The sequence below is a fragment of the Microcaecilia unicolor genome, chromosome 2, assembly GCF_901765095.1.
Source record: "Microcaecilia unicolor chromosome 2, aMicUni1.1, whole genome shotgun sequence".
NCBI classification, from domain to species: domain Eukaryota; kingdom Metazoa; phylum Chordata; class Amphibia; order Gymnophiona; family Siphonopidae; genus Microcaecilia; species Microcaecilia unicolor.
The window spans coordinates 396,985,757-397,003,754 of record NC_044032.1 but is presented as its reverse complement, the minus strand read 5'-3'; the positions used below and the strand labels follow the sequence as shown (position 1 = coordinate 397,003,754).

At 41.1% G+C, this 17,998-nt stretch overlaps 1 protein-coding gene across 1 annotated transcript in view; it reads right to left on the bottom strand.

Annotated features, from left to right (window-relative positions):
- Positions 1-17,998, bottom strand: part of PTPN13 (protein tyrosine phosphatase non-receptor type 13) — a gene marked incomplete at its 3' end in the record, with an annotated part of 651,945 nt that overhangs the window by 230,922 nt on the left and 403,025 nt on the right. The window contains 5 exon segments of the mRNA XM_030190609.1: positions 623-754; positions 5,675-5,782; positions 8,618-8,707; positions 11,688-11,744; positions 14,999-15,096. Of these exon segments, the coding sequence (XP_030046469.1) occupies positions 623-754; positions 5,675-5,782; positions 8,618-8,707; positions 11,688-11,744; positions 14,999-15,096 (485 nt within the window).

The following is a 17,998-nucleotide window of genomic DNA, read 5'->3' as shown; positions in this document are numbered from 1 at the left end:
TTTATTTTCTGGCGCACAGCAGAAACCAGGCAGTAATCATCATTCTACGTGCATAGATGATTACCGTACAGTTAACGAGTGAGACCTTACTGCTAAGTCAATGGCTGGCGGTAAGGTCTCAGACTCAAAATGGACGCACACCAATTTTAATTTTGCCGCATGTCCATTTTCGGCAAAAAGTTTAAAAAGGCCTTTTATACAGGCGCGCTGAAAAATGGATCTGTGCATGCCCATAACACGCGCCTACATTAGCGCAGCCCATTTTTCAGCGCACTTTAGTAAAAGGACCCCTGGGTAGTCCTTCTGTATCTCAGGTTCATTATAAACATATTCATGAAAGCCCATTTATTTACCAGTCTAGTAGGATATGGAATTCTATTCCAGTTCAAATACGGACACTCCCCAATTATATGATGTTTAGGAGAGCATTGAAAACTTACTTGTTTAATTTACACATGGAAGATTACTAGTATACGCTTGGTTTTGAACTTGTTGCTGTTTTTTCTGGATGTAACCCACTTTGATTCCAGGATGATTTAGGCAGGATATAAAAAACAGGAATAGAATACAACATATTGCATGTAACAATCGTGCTGTAGAAAAATGTCTTTTAAAGAAGTACCTTTGGCAAATTTATCTTTAGGTTGAGAGACAACAAGTGTCACATCTTCAGGAGCATTATCTAGAATTTCTAATGCTGCATGGTGGCTTACACCTTCCAGGCTCACACTATTCACAGAAATAAGGCGGTCTCCTATGTAAAATTAAAGACAATTTTAGTTGAAATCACACTTTTATGCATCATTTAGAAAGGTTTTACCCATTTTTCTCGCAGATGCAAAACAGTTTTGTTTTGTTTTTTTTACCTCATGGATTAGAGAGATTTAAGAGAACAAGAAATTTGTACTAATTTCTCAATGAAATGTACCAAAAAAAGCAAATATTTAGGATGAAAAAGTGAACAAATGATAGTGTTTCTGATAAAATAAGTAGGGCACTTATCTCTTAGGGCTTTACTAAAACTTTTCTCGTATTCTGTGTCTGTAGGGAAAAAAGCTTAGGGCCTCTTTTATCAAGCTGCGCTAGCAGTTCCCGGTGCGACAAAGCCCATTCACTATGAATGGGCTTAGTTGGCACTGTGCGCAGGAACCGCTAGCGCAGCTTGATAAAAGAGGCCCTTAATTTATAACTACAGAAATTTTATCTCCGCTCAGAAATGGTACAAAAGTAGAAATTAGGTCTTACCTGCTAATTTTCTTTCCTTTAGTCCCATCAGACCAGCCCATAACCTATGGGTTGTGTCCATCAACCAGTGGATGGAGACAGAGAAATACAATAGCTATGTAATTCACCCCTTAAGGGCATTCTGCAGTCTTAGCTACTCAATATTTTGAATGGCAAAGCAATGGATTCCTAGTATGTGTTATCCCTGCCACTTGAGGGTTCACATTTGTAATATAATGTAATATGGCATTTATTTTCTGCCAACTCCCAATTAAGGTTCAAAGCAGATAACAAAAACCTGATCAGTATTTAAAAATATGAAAATATCATAACAAATATTTTCTGAACAGATAGCTCTTTATACTTTTCTGAAAAGAGTAAGAATTCATAGTTCTCAGATCCCTAGGCAGAGAACACCAAATTTGAGTGGCCTAATAACAAATTGAGCAGTCTAGCACTTTCTTGTAATGCATCCCAGAAAAAGAAGGAAAATAAAGTAATCGAGAATCACCTGTTCTGGATGATCTAAAGCCAGTAGGAAATGAAAAAAAGATCAAGCAAGTATTCTGGGAAAGAACCATCAAAAATTCTAAATATCAAACAGGCATGTACCCATGTCTATATATTATACCTTTCAGAGAAAAAAACTGAATCTCAGAAGAAACTTGATGGTATATAACTAGAAGGAAAAGAATAGAATTAAAGAAAGTAGAGTGGCTCAATAACCATTTATTTTGCCAGGGTGGACATCTGGACTGGTCTGGTAGGAATAAAGGAAAGAAAATTTTCAGATAAAATCTAATTTCTTCTTCTTTATTTCCTCACCAAACCAGACCAGAATTTGAGACATATCAAAGCAATTACCAAAATGGGTGGGACTCCAAAATCACTGCCCAAATAATTTTGGCTCCAAATGCATTATACAGTAGTGCTCCTACATGGAGCCAATAATGCTTTGCAAATGCAAAATAGGGATGACTGAATAACCAGTCTGCAGCTGCTAAAGAGAGGTATCGCTTGCAACTCCATTCATGAGGTCGAACACCTCTGGCAGAAAGTTCTGCAACCTTAGATGGTCACTTCCTTATGAAATCAAATACATGCACTAACGAAATATTACCTCAGCTAATAGGCACTGACAGAATAGAAGTCAGTTCACTTTTCCTAAAACCTGTAAAGAGAAAAACCAATCTGCCCAACCTTGGAAATTCTTTGGCCACTTTAATGTACTTCTATAAAACACAATAAACATGGTGCAAAAGTAAATATTTGATTTACCTGAAATAAGGACAGAATTATTTTGAATGAAATACATGCTTCTGGGAAGCAGAGGAGATCTGATCATGTTAACAGTTTTAGCTCAGAAGTTAAAAATCAGGATGAACCATTTACGGGTGAGGATTCTTCAAAGCCACTGCTTAAAGGGGGTCAAGGACACAAGCTCTAAGCAGCAGAATCAAACTTCATTCAGGACAAACGAAATGCCCAGAAGAATGTATAGTGGCCCAACTAGAGAAGGTACGCTACTACACATGGATAAAATGTCTAAGAGAACCATTGCAATCAAAAGAACGAAAAAGTTGAACTTCTATGGTCTACTTGGTGTTCATCCTGAAGATGGATATAAGTACATAAGTACATAAGTAGTGCCATACTGGGAAAGACCAAAGGTCCATCTAGCCCAGCATCCTGTCACCGACAGTGGCCAATCCAGGTCAAGGGCACCTGGCACGCTCCCCAAACGTAAAAACATTCCAGACAAGTTATACCTAAAAATGCGGAATTTTTCCAAGTCCATTTAATAGCGGTCTATGGACTTGTCCTTTAGGAATCTATCTAACCCCTTTTTAAATTCCGTCAAGCTAACCGCCCGTACCACGTTCTCCGGCAACGAATTCCAGAGTCTAATTACACGTTGGGTGAAGAAAAATTTTCTCCGATTCGTTTTAAATTTACCACACTGTAGCTTCAACTCATGCCCTCTAGTCCTAGTATTTTTGGATAGCGTGAACAGTCGCTTCACATCCACCCGATCCATTCCACTCATTATTTTATACACTTCTATCATATCTCCCCTCAGCCGTCTCTTCTCCAAGCTGAAAAGCCCTAGCCTTCTCTGCCTCTCTTCATAGGAAAGTCGTCCCATCCCCACTATCATTTTCGTCGCCCTTCGCTGTACCTTTTCCAATTCTACTATATCTTTTTTGAGATACGGAGACCAGTACTGAACACAATACTCCAGGTGCGGTCGCACCATGGAGCGATACATCGGCATTATAACATCCGCACACCTGGACTCCATACCCTTCCTAATAACACCCAACATTCTATTTGCTTTCCTAGCCGCAGCAGCACACTGAGCAGAAGGTTTCAGCGTATCATCGACGACGACACCCAGATCCCTTTCTTGATCCGTAACTCCTAACGCGGAACCTTGCAAGACGTACAGTAGCTATAATTCGGGTTCCTCTTACCCACATGCATCACTTTGCACTTGTCAACATTGAACTTCATCTGCCACTTGCACGCCCATTCTCCCAGTCTAGCAAGGTCCTCCTGTAATCGTTCACATTCCTCCTGCGACTTGACGACCCTGAATAATTTTGTGTCATCGGCGAATTTAATTACCTCACTAGTTATTCCCATCTCTAGGTCATTTATAAATACATTAAAAAGCAACGGACCCAGCACAGACCCCTGCGGGACCCCACTAACTACCCTCCTCCACTGAGAATACTGGCCACGCAATCCTACTCTCTGCTTCCTATCTTTCAACCAGTTCTTAATCCATAATAATACCCTACCTCCGATTCCATGACTCTGCAATTTCTTCAGGAGTCTTTCGTGCGGCACTTTGTCAAACGCCTTCTGAAAATCCAGATATACAATATCAACCGGCTCCCCATTGTCCACATGTTTGCTTACCCCCTCAAAAAAATGCATTAGATTGGTGAGGCAAGACTTCCCTTCACTAAATCCGTGCTGACTTTGTCTCATCAGTCCATGTTTTTGTATATGCTGTGCAATTTTATTCTTAATAATAGCCTCCACCATCTTGCCCGGCACCGACGTCAGACTCACCGGTCTATAATTTCCCGGATCTCCTCTGGAACCCTTCTTAAAAATCGGAGTAACATTGGCTACCCTCCAGTCTTCCGGTACTACACTCGATTTTAGGGACAGATTGCATATTTCTAACAGTAGCTCCGCAAGTTCATTTTTTAGTTCTATTAATACTCTGGGATGAATACCATCAGGTCCCGGTGATTTACTACTCTTCAGCTTGCTGAACTGACCCATTACATCCTCCAAGGTTACAGAGAATTTGTTTAGTTTCTCCGACTCCCCCGCTTCAAATATTCTTTCCGGCACCGGTGTCCCCCCCAAATCCTCCTCGGTGAAGACCGAAGCAAAGAATTCATTTAATTTCTCCGCTACGGCTTTGTCCTCCTTGATCGCCCCTTTAACACCATTTTCGTCCAGCGGCCCAACCGACTCTTTGGCCGGTTTCCTGCTTTTAATGTATCTAAAAAAATTTTTACTATGTATTTTTGCTTCCAACGCTAATTTCTTCTCAAAGTCCTTTTTTTTCCCTCCTTATCTCCGCTTTGCATTTGGCTTGGCATTCCTTATGATCTATCCTGTTACTTTCAGTTGGTTCTCTTCTCCACTTTCTGAAGGATTGTTTTTTGGCTCTAATGATTTCCTTTATCTTACTGTTTAGCCACGCCGGCTGACGTTTAGTCTTTTTTCCCTTTTTTCTAATACGTGGAATATATTTGTCCTGAACCTCCAGGATGGTGTTTTTAAACAGCATCCACGCCTGATGCAAGTTTTTTACTCTGCGAGCTGCTCCTTTCAGTCTTTTTTTCACCATTTTTCTCATTTTGTCGTAATCACCTTTTCTATAGTTTCACTTCCTTCAATGCCAATATCAAAACCGATCATATTATGATCACTGTTATCAAGCGGCCCTCGTATCGTTACCCCCTGCACTAGATCATGAGCACCACTAAGGACTAAGTCTAGTATTTTTCCTTCTCTTGTCGGCTCCTGAACTAGCTGTTCCATGAAGCTGTCCTTGATTTCATCAAGAAATCCTATGTCCCTTGCGTGTACAGATGTTACATTAACCCAGTCTATATGCGGGTAATTGAAATCCCCCATTATTATTGTGTTGCCCAGTTTGTTTGCGTCCCTGATTTCCTTTAACATTTCCGACACCATGGGGACTAGAATAGACAGTCTCAATCTGCAGGTTGATGGACAGAACCCAGAGGTTCTGGACTGGTCTCATAAGGACACAAGGAAAGTATGCAGAATCTTATTTCATACAGATATTGGCTTGTGCCACAACCAGTGATATGGCATTTACTCTCTCATTTAGGCATGGTTTAGCTAAGAAACATTATTGGTTTATGCAACTTTGATCATTACTCATACAGCATACCAGGTTTCAGGCTTCCACCCACATCAGCTGGCCCTCCGGGAGTTATTAAGCTGACGAAGATGCCAAGATCTAGCTTTCCAGTGTTTTCACCACCAACAATCTGAAATCCTGAGAAACAGAAGGCAGATGTGAACCTCTCTATTTATTACTAAGTGTCCTGCCTTACAGAACTAGACTACTAAAGGGAAAGTTATCAAGGTGTGTTAAAAGATCACATTTTACTGTGGTAGTCAGCAACCTATAGTGTAACAGATCCATAGGTTGATGACTAGTGTGGTAAATGAATAATGCCACTTGAAAGCCATTCCACAAGCAGCATTGTTCTAGAAACCCAAGCATCAGGCTGCCAAGTCGCAGTCCAATGCTCCTGTCTGTGACTTCATGCTCCCCTTCTGATCCTCATGCCCACCCTTCCAATGAAGCCCTCACCCCTTGATGATCCACATGCCCACCCCCAATAAAGCCCTCCTCCCACTCCCCCTCCCCTACATGTCCCATACCCCTAAAGGGACTCCCTGTGACATCTTTGGTGGTCCAGGGGGAACGTCGGGCAGCAGCAATGCCCAGTCGCTCCTGCTCAGCCACCACCTTTTTCATAATGGTGCCCCTAGTGGTAGGCTTGCACGACTACTACTAGGAGTCATGTTTCATATAAGGAAACATGACTCCTAGCAGTAGTAGTGTGAGACTACTGCTAGGGGCGCCACTCTGACAGGCAGCGACAGGAGGGCAAGAGTTTCTGTTCAATAAAATGGTAGAGAAAAAAAAAGTTCTTGCAGTTTCTGACAGCTCTTTTCATGAGCCTGCAGAAGTCTTCCTTCCCCATTCTCAGTCTGCTCCCATTCCTACCTCTTCTCAGCCATCTATCCCAGGACACTCACAGGCCTTCTCCAAGGTTAGCATAGTGCTTCTTGCAGAGTTCTGCTCCCCTACCCTCATCTTATGTGAAGCTTCACTTGCATGGCATACTACTTCCCCCTCCTTTACTATGACTAGACTTGTCTTCCGCTTCTCTGTCCTCTCTGCCTTCCCATTGGCTTGATTCTACCCATGGTTTCTGTGCTACAGATACTGGAAGCAGGCAGGACAGGCTCACTCACAAAATGGAGCAGGGGCAACCAACCTTAGCCCTTGCCAGGTAGAGTTTTCAGGATTCCCACAATGAATATGCACAAGATCTATTTGCATACAATGGAGGTAGATGCATATTCATTGAGGAAACCCTGAAAACCCGACTGGATTGCAGCCCATGATGACTGAGATTGAACACCCCTGATATAGAGGTTTTAAACTCTGAAAAATGTTCAGACATGTTAGTCATCCTTTTAGGTTCCAAACATTAATGCATAAATTTGTAGAATCCTGAAACAATCTGACAGTTGGCAATCCTAACCTCCTGAGTATGTCTGACATGGCCCCCTTAATCATCTGGGTCCTAGGCTTGTGCCTAGTTTGCCAATGACTTAATCCAGCCCTATCCATGACTACAGCTATTAGTTGGCAGTACACATAGCAAGAATTACAAAGCTATAGGGTTCAGCTAGTAAGTCTGACAGTAGAATTCATTAAAAAAAAGAAATCACTAAAAGGCAACCCTTCAGTGATAGGGCTGTGAAAGCATTAAAAGTGTGTGTAGCGGAAAAAGTATGTGGAAAACCCTTAATGTAATTATCTCCAGCGTCTATGAATGTGTGTTGTGTCTTATGTGCATTTATATCTGTGCATGTGTGTTGGGTGGGTGCTTGTGTCTGACCAGGAGCATAGAAAAGAGGGTAGAGGGAATTTCAAAGGAGGAATTCTCTAACTGCTGTGTTTCACTGTCTTAAAGGTTCTATGCTGCAGAAGCTGGAACTGCAATTGCACTGGATCATTTTGGTGTTTGAGCTTATTTCTCTGTCCAATCTGGCATATTTTTGAACTTGATATGTATTTTAACTTTGAGTCTAATTTTCAAAGGCACTTATCTGGTTAGCAGATGAAAAAAGGCTGTCCTAACTTTATTGGCTGGTGGTCAGAATCTGGGTACCAGCGCTGAATATTCATTTTTATTTTAAGTGCAGTGGCTAATATTTTGCTTAACTGCTGCAGTTAAACATCAGCTCCTTTATTTTTATACTTATTCGAAATTCAAGTATGGTACAATTCCTTCTATTTCAGGTGTGGACAACCTCACTCCTCAGGGGCCACAACCCAGTAAGGTTTTCAGGATTTCTCCAATGAATATGCATGAGATCTACTTACAAAAAAATAGAGAAAGTGCATGCAAACAGATGTCATGCATATTCATCGGGGATATCCTGAAAACCTGAGTAGGTTGTGGCCCTCAAGGGCTGAGGTTGCCCACCCCCATTCTATTTAATACATGAAGGCTAACCCTCAACCTAGTCCCTACCCGATTCTTACTTATTGAGTAGAACTGTTTTGTCCCTTCTATCCTCCCCACTATTCTTTGCCTCTCATATCATTTTCAAATATTGGGGGATGTGGTAGTGTTAATGAAAAAATTAACAGCAATACGTCACACAAAATAAGCTAACTTGATGTGTCTTTTAACAGTTTCCCCAATGACAAATTTGGTCTAATTCTGTTATATTTTTAGGTGAGTTATTTTACCCTTAGACTGACAGACCCCCCCCCCCCCTTGTACATAATTTCTTTCCACTTCCATCAGACTGGAAAAACTAAAAAGCAGTTGCAATAGCATTAACATATTTGATTAATATCAAATGAATAACTGTGGTGTGAATCAAGAGTATGAGAGGTGCTACTTATGCTCCTGATAACACAGACATGATTTCCATAGTCAGGATGACCTCATCCATGTGAACAGATTACGAAACTTGTCATTTGAGAATATTGTATATAGTCCTACAAACTCCAATTCACTTTTGTTCCTTTCAAGACTATGTAAGTTGATTACTGCTTTTCATTGTAGTAACTTACCTAAGCCATGTTTTGCATCTTTCTTTAGGTGCACCAAGGTAATCTCTCTTTCTGGAGAAGAGGCTGTGTTTGGTTTCTTTAGCACAACATCTACCCAAAAATCACAATTGGAATAATTAAAATGAATCAACTGCATAAAAAATATATGTACCACATAGTGGTGTCTGTGTTGGCAGGCAGCACAGTGTGGGTCAATGCACATCCTACTGAGGAACTCCCTCTGCAGTGCTTCCACATAGGAAGGGCTTCTGGAGACACTTGTGGCAGCTTTGGCACTCCATCCCCAGCCCAACAGCACAAGTACCACTGTTCCCTTCCTCCTGTGCTCCTACTGCTGCTTCCTATAGCCAGCATGAGTGGCTAGATACAGAAAGCAGCTCAATTGCCCCATGTGAACTGGATGCAGCTGGAACACATCAACAGGGAGAGGAAGGGAACAGCAGCACCAATGCCACTGAGTGGGAGGATAATGCTGGACCACCACAAGTGGCTTGTGGGTATCTACTAGTTTATTCTAATTATACAGTGTAATTGAGAATATTGTCTAATAAAAAACTTCTTTTAGGAGAGTCAAAATTTAAAAAAAAATACAAGTTTGAGATGCAATCAATATTTTAGCATACAAGCAATTTAATCTTTAAAAACTTTTTTAGGGACTGATTTAAAACAACATGCAGTTGTTCTGAGATACTTGTAATCATTATTACAAAGTTTGAGTATCAACAGTAACTGTATGGCTATTAGGAGAGACAATTTTGAAAACTATTCACATAGATGCCAAGTCCATGAATTCTGCTCCATTTTTCAAAGGGAGAGTATGAGCATACTTTCCATTAGAAAATGGCCCAAAAGAAAATATTAGTACCTGCTTTTTCTGAGATACTTTGTCCTTGGGAAAAAAGCTAAATTATTATTATTTTTTTTTTTGTTACATTTTGTATCCCGCACTTTCCCACTCATAGCAGGCTCAATGCGGTGGGCAATGGAGGGTTAAGTGACTTGCCCAGAGTCACAAGGAGCTGCCTGTGCCGGGAATCGAACTCAATTCCTCAATTCCCCAGGACCAAAGTCCACCACCCTAACCACTAGGTCACTCAGTTGTAGGTACATAGGAGGATAAATCAGCCATGCAAGTGGGTAACATCATCTTATGGGTCCAGACAGAATAGCTCTCTTAGAGTTCAAAGTAAACGATAAGTTTTCTGATCATGTCCCCACATGCAGCTCTTTGGCTGATTAGAAAACTACGGGTCAATATTCATTGGCACTTAGCCAGGTAGGCACGGCTGCTATCCTAGTAAGTGCTGCTTATCAGGTCACACCCAGATTCTCAACATCATTTACCTGAATAGTGTCGTTGAATACCCAGGCAGATCATTACTGCACTATGAAGTCAGCACTAGGGCAGACACTAAAGTTATCCAAGCGCTTCCGATATTCAATGCCAACGCCAAACAGCACCACACAGAAAATAGTTCTAATTGTTTCCAGTTATTGATCTGGATGCCAGCACTGAATACTGACAGCACACTGATAATTTACAGCACCCGCTGAAAACCCAGATATTTTATTTATTTACAAAGCTTGATATACTGCCAAATGCCAAAAAGTGGTTTCAGAGCAGTGTACAATAATAAATGCTACAAGGGGAAAACTAGAGTTCAGCAGGGAGTGGAGTAAGCAAGGGTAAAAAGGTAAGTTTTCAAGGCAGATTTAAATGCATGTAGGAGGGTTCTGAATGGAGAAGAGAGGATAGTGAATTCCAAAGCTTTGGGCCGACATAGTTAATGGAGGAGGTTCCAATTGTTTCTAGACGGATAACAGAGGAAGGAGGGAGTTGTAGTAATCCAGAGTTGGTAGAACAGAGTGCACGAGAGGGGGTGTAGGGTATGAGTAGATGGGAGAGATAATCTGGGGCCATGGAGAGATTTGATTTGAATACCAGCACTAGAATTTTAAATTGGATCCGTGCTGACAAAGTTATTCAGTGCCGGTACCCAGACAAGGGCCAGCACAGACTATCTGCATTTAACTGGTCAGTGTTTAAAAAAACACCAACTGTCATCAGCTGAATATTGACCAGTTAGTTTCAACTCTGGGAGTGGAGGGTAAGAAGAATTGTATGGATAATTTATCCTGCTGTTTATGAGGAACACTTACTACAGTTAAGTAACATAACTTTCTCTCTCAACCAACAAGATGAATGAGTCAGTCAAAAGAGGACTTCCACAGCTGAGGGCTGCAGAAGCATTAATGAGCATTGAACAGAGTACTTGATATCTCATGAGGAGACAATTTTTTCAAATGGAAAGACTTTACTCAATTCTGAACAAGTTGTTATGCAAAAGAATGGTTTTAGAGTTGAAGTATTTATGAAAAAAGATACTTTAATGCAACTTGGACAAAGACAATGTTCCTTCCTAGTGATTTGTCAAGACAGTAGTGATACATGAAATAATATTTAAAAGACTAAGGGGTCCTTTTACTAAGGTGCACTAATGGATTTAGCACATTGCTAATAAGCATTTACTAAATGATAAGACGCTCATTATATTCCTAGGGGCATCTTATCATTTAGTGTGTGCTAATCATTAGCACGCGATAAATCTGTTAGTGTACCTTAGCAAAAGGACCCCTAAAGTTGCACCTTTACTAAACTCTTCCATAGATTCTGAATTTAAATGAGCCACTGATGCTATCATGGCTATGACTTGATGAACTTTGACTTGCCTAGCATGGTTATAAGAGAAACGTATACAATTTGCTAGCCAGTTTAGATAAAGTAGTGTGGTTGCATTGCTAGTCCACTTGAATGTATAGAAATAAAAGCTGCTAAATAAAATCAATACTAAGAGGTGTGGTCAGAAATCACAAATAAACAAGTACACACCACCTGGAGTCTGCCCAAATTAGGTGAGTTGTAAATGTAATAAAGTGATTGAAAGAACATCCTTTCTTCATCCAACATTTTGAGGAGACTGCAGAACTGCTGCATGAATTCCTAAAGTAGTACTGAAAATAAAAGGCATTTGACATTTTGAACGTTTTACAACTATGCTCCTAAACTTACCATTTCCCTTCAAGGACAGAGGAGATGATGGATTACCTGCACTGAGCATGCTCACACCTGGGATTTAAATGACACAAACTTTGTCAGAACAATACTGAACATGAATCATCTCAACAGCCTTGAACATTTATCTGATGGCTTCTTCTTATAACAAATTACTAAAACCTTCCCACTTCACAATAAAAACACTTTCACAAACTGGGTATATATGTGTAAAACCTGATTGATAATTAGCAGCTAAACTGATAAAGTTGCATATGAAGAGCAAATCATTTTGATATATGAAAATAAAGTACCGTTATTTTATATAGTGCTTTCAACAAGTGTGCCAGAGCAAAGTCCTTGCTGTGCCTTAGTTAAAGAAGTGCCAACAAATTATGCTCTTCCCCACTCCCTCCCAACAACAGCAGGAGAGCATGTCTCGCTGAAGAAGACAAGACAAACAACTTTCCTTCTTCTGGTAGCAGCAGTAGAATGGATGAAGGAAAGGAATGTAAAATGGGGGAAGATGGACAAAGAATCATTATAATCATCAAACATGGTAACCATATAATGCATGCAACCAACATGATCTGGGTCCCTTGATGTTTCCACAGTGTAGCAAGCCTTAATGCTGACAATGATCACCACTGCCCATGATTCAAGCTGTAAATGATGGTGCTACTTATGCAGCTAGATCTCTGTGGATCCCTCTGTTACCAACACTGAACCCAGAATAAGTTCACCACATCCCCCCTTCCCAGCTGATTTTACTAGCAGCAGCCACCACCACCACTGCTGCTCTAGTGAATTCCCAGCACAGGCTGCTACCAGCTGAAACACATGGCTTTGCTGTGTATTGGCTTAACTCTCGCAAACAAACCCACCGTTTCTAGGACTTCATTGTCATCTCTGTTATAATCTGCTTTTGTCTTTCATGCAGATGGAAGAAATGACAACTCAGGCCACTTCTAGCTGAAGGAAACCCCAGAATAGCTGTTGCTCTTTCTCCCACAGTTGGGTGCTGACACTTAAGACAGGCAGTATACCAACAAAAGCTTACAAATAGCAAGGTATTTTACCTTTTGCAGGTCTTTGATCTGGGTCATATTTACCAGAGCTCTTCCCAAATGAGGTGAAGGGCTCAAAAGGGACTTCATATACTTAGTAATAAACAGTTGTGATTCTAACACCTGGATAGTTATGTGCATTGTTTTTCGAGTGCCTTCCTGAGAAGGGCTCTTGACCAATCATGCTCAGTCTATGCAAATGCAAAGCCACTATGACTATACATTCTGGGGGTAATTCTGTAAAATTTTTTTTCTGTGTTTATTAGTGTTTTGAAAGGCCACTACTGGATAGGGCTGCATTATCTAAAGGATGACTTAAAAGACAAAAACCCTGCAAAAATTACTCTGAGGTTATGGCATGCATAAACATACTCTATCAATGGACATGAGAAACCCCCAAGCACTGGCTGCTCTTTGGGTATGCAGAATTGTCAGAAATACTACATGAGAGCCATAAATGGCCTCAATCACATTCAGGGGATGGAAACACATTGAGGGTATTTCTATACCACTGTACCTATATTTAGGGGAATAAAGGAAAGCAGGTGCCTATTTCCTTTACAGAATATTAACTTAACAGTTTAGCTATATGTTTATAATTTACGCACACGCACTCAGGCCAGCCATAGAGCTGGTGAAAGTGTGTGCACCTGAATGCCAGAGAGATACACTTGTAACCTATAGTATTCTCTAAGTTGCGCACGTAAAGTGGGAATCTTGCCCATACTCTGCTCAGATTTAGCCTATGTGTAATTCTACCTATAAAATATGCACTTCATGAGATATGCGTGTATAAGAGAATTTTTGGCAACCATGCATGTATGTGCAGTATTCCAATGGTTTACGTGCTTCTTTGATGTATTTTATAGAATTACTCTCATGCTAGAGATCACAAGAAGGGGGTGATATTTGTGTAGACCATGTTGAATTTCACATAATCTGAAATACTTGCATTGAAAATGACTGAATTAGCACAGACGTAAAACCTTTGAGTGGTAGCACTGATCGTCAAGGCTTTAGTGCAAGCTACTGTAAATGTGACATATAAATGTTCATGAAAAATGCACAATTACCTTTCACTACTGCTTGACAAGTTCTAAATATGCTAATTACTAAGCTGTGCATGAACAGCATGGCACCATTTTAAATGTTAGCACATGCTGCTACATTAAAAAGCAAATGCAGAAAGTGTTAGTTTGGAGCGTGGAATGGGTGGGGAGTATGCTATGCAGTTAACATATAGTCCTGAACAGTGTTCTGTGTTAATGGCATGGTACCCCTCCCTAAAATGCTAGGAACACCGCTACTGATTATCCAAGAGAAGTTGCAACTAACTGGTCTTAATGTCTGCAGTAAATGTGCACTATGTGTAAATCATAGCACACTTTAGTAAACAGAGGTCAAATGTTTTGTGTGGATGTTACTGGGTGATTTTTATAAAGCATTTTCTACATCTATTCATGTTTTACATGTAGAAAATGGCTCTTCCACGGTCAACCATCTGCATATAAGTACACATGCTAACAAACTGGAGTGTACTTATATGTGCATCACCCATAGGCATTCCTGTGGCATGGAAGGCAGTTCTATAAAGAGGCATCTATTTTTAGGTACCAAAAAAACACCTATCTAGAGCTATGAAGGAAAGTAGGTGCCTGCTTTCTTTTATAGAATTCTAGTGTAGCAGTGCAAATACATGCCTATAATTTAGGTGTGATGATTTACACCAGGCACCTTAGAAACCCTGGTGGTCTAGTGGTCTCATTGGGCAGCAGTGATCCCCAGTCACTCTTGTCATGCCTGCTCTGCAGTCAAAATGGCTGAAGCTAGCACAGGCAGGAGCAACTAGGGATCGCTCCTGCTCATGAGGTCACTAGACCACCAGGGCTTCTAAGGTGGGCCGGGGAGAGTCTACGGGAAGGTGGAGCTTGTGGTCGCTAAGGCAGATCTGGGGTGGAGCAGCAATGTGTGCACCTATATGCAAGTACAACCAAAGAGCACATTTACACCTTCTTTGGCACAGGTGTAAATTTGTGTATGAGGATCTCTGTACTACTGGGGTTAATTTTTAGACATTTCACATAGGTGGCCTGTTATTATTTTTCCCCCATGGGTATGTAAATTTCTCCCCAATATTTGATGAGTCATCAGAGAGAAACACAATAAAAGCTCTACGTGCATTGCTTTTGAGAATAAGCAAAATATTATTTGCCTTAACATCTTGAAGCACTCTGGAAACAAGTACTTTTGTTTAATGCTGACCTACAACATAGGCTTGCCCAGTTTCTTCCATGGATGATGAATCTGATTCTTGTTTTCTTATCTCATGGCTTCTATTTAAGTTCCCAAGGGACCTTGAACTATATTTAAGGAAACACAGAAGTAGAACATTAAAGTTCAGATTAACTGATCGGTTATGAAAATAAAGCATAAATGGAGATCAATTAGAAGTATATTAATTAAAACAATAAATTTCTGCTCCAGCCTTATTTGATTCTGAGCTAAGACATTATAAACCAGAGTTATTAAGGTGCATTAATGGAATAATGCGTGTTATTTAACAAATAATACATATGAGATTACAACAATAAACATGTATTATTTGCCCTTAATGCATGATTTTTAGTAAAACGTGCATGAACTAATAAGTTGCAAGGCATGCAAATACATGCATAGCAGCTTATTATGCAAATGAATAATAACACTTATGTGAAACATTACAAGCTATGTTATACCACAAAATAAATTCAGATTAGGTCTTCAATCTCTTTTATTATCCAAACTTGATTACTGCAACATAATATATTTTGTCTGCTCAAAGTATGTCAATGGAAGATTGCAAACAGCACAAAATATCACTCTGAGATTAATCTATTGCTCCAGTAAATACGAGAGGGTGACAGCACTATACTTCCATTCTCACTGGTTACCTATGGAAAAAAGAATTTTGTTCAAGCTCTACTGTATAATTTTGTTTTTAATTACTCAAGGCTCAGTACCATCCTAAATGTATACTTAAATTTCTTCTACATGCTCATCTTCAAAACACCTGATTTGAAATCAATCTAAGCTGTCATTTCCAAACCCGAGAGGCATAAAATCTATTAAATAATTCACTACATCATTTTTTTAAAATCAAGCAGTGAAATCATGGAACCTACTGCTGACTGAGATACCAGTTACTCTCTTTTAAAAGGGTGTATTATTGCTAAAATTAATATTACATCATGTTAATCTACTGGAATTTTCTACTCAGTGGCATTATATATAATTGTCTAATCATATATTCCTAGGTTTTATATCCTAGTTCTCTTTTTGTTATTCACCTTGAACCCTGGGTGTGTATATGCAGAATATAACAGACAAATATAATGTAGTGTAATGTAATCCATGTAAAGATAATTCCCCCTGAAGAAGTGGTGTTATCTTTTCTTCCCAAGATCACTGGGCCCACTAATGTGCCGCCTGATGCTCTGAGGGAGGAACTTAAAGGGGCTGTACCACAAGACTATCATTAGGATGCTCTGGGCAGGGCGCCGCCATTTTCAAGGTGGCACTGGTAGAGGATGGAGTGTACTACTCCCCTCTCCAACACTAAAAGTACAGGGGGTAGGGAAGAGGGCCACTAGAACACCAGGTTGGGGGGCTTGGTTTGTGGCCCACTGGGCCACCAAGGCTTTCTTTTGGGGATGCAAGGGGGTACACCCCTGTGAACTTGTGTTGGGGGAGGGGGGTTGGGGAGACTGGAGGTCCACTGGACCTAAAGCCTCCATGTCGCTGGCTTGGGGTGGAGGGGTTGGGGTTTCTGCTCCTGTGGGTGGGGGGGGGGGGGTCTGCTGGGCCTGCTAGCATGCAAAAGCATGCTGGACAGGGCTCACCATTCCTCCCCAACAGTATGCAAACCCTAACGCCAGCTCCAAGCTGGCATAGGGTTTGCCATGGACAGAACGCCAATGTTTTGAGCGCTGCCTGCTGATCATTGAGGAGGAATATGTTTAGCATGCTACTTGCAGTAAGAACTCTGTTTAGCATGCATTTGCATGCTAGTTGCAGTCACAGCCCGTGAGCAGGCTCTCTTATATAGTGTGAAGCCACACCCAGTGCATCCCAGGATGCCCTGGGCACCGCCACTTTCAAGGTGGCACTGGAAGGTAACAAAGGTACGAGGGGTGCAGGGAAGAGGGCTGTTAGATCACCAGGTTGGAAGGGGCTTGGTTTGTGGCCCACTGGGCCATCAGGGCTTTTATTGATGAACTTGTGTCGGGGGGGGGGGGGGGGGGGAGGTCCGCCGGACCTCCAACCTCCGTGTTGCTGGCTTGGGGTGGAGGTTCAGTGGGGGCACTAGGCCACCAGGGCCTTCCTGTTTCAGGGGGGTCTGGTGGTCTCATGGATCTCCAGCCCTTATGTTTGATAGGTCTAGGCTTTTGACAGCCCAGACCTGTCAAACAAGTTCGGGAGTTTTGTGCCTGACCTCCTGCACTATACCCTATGATCAGAGATAACAGCACACATAAATTTGCATGCTATTATCTCTGATCATGGGGGGGGGGGGGAGGGAGGGTAAAGACCTGCGCTGTTCCAGCGCTATATTTAGAGTGCTGTTTGGAAAGCGGGGCTTTCGATCATCTGGGCATATGTACACAGAAGAAAGCAGTTTACAAACTAATAAAGTTAGAGAGGAACTCCATTTTAAAAAGAGGCAGGAAAGCCAAACCATTCACAACTTTAACGAAAGTCACGCAACCAGAGAAACACACAAAAGCACATTGATACGGTCTCTCACTGTGAATACTCACAAGTAGAATAAAAACATTCACAAGTAAGCACACTTAAGTAGTCTTCAATCTGTTCTGCAAACATTACATGGAAAAGCTTTTAGGGTGGATTTAAATTTCTAACAAGCAAGTTCAGCAGGTAAAGATGGTGGGAGAACATTCTGCAGGGTCATACCATGAAAAAGGTACTACAGGGAATGGATTCCAATTTAGCAAAATTAAAAAAAAAAAAAACTTTGGAAAGACAGACTAGTTGTCATTTAGTGGAGGAGTAGCCTAGTGGTTAGTGCAGTGGACTTTGATCCTGGGGAACTGAGTTCAATTCCCACTGCAGCTCCTTGTGACTCTGGGCAAGTCACTTAACTCTCCATTGCCCCTGGTACAAAATAAGTACCTGAATTATGTAAACCGCTTTGAATATAGTTGCAAAAACCTCAGAAAGGCGGTATATCAAGTCCCATTTCCCTTCCCCTTCCCTTAATGATGA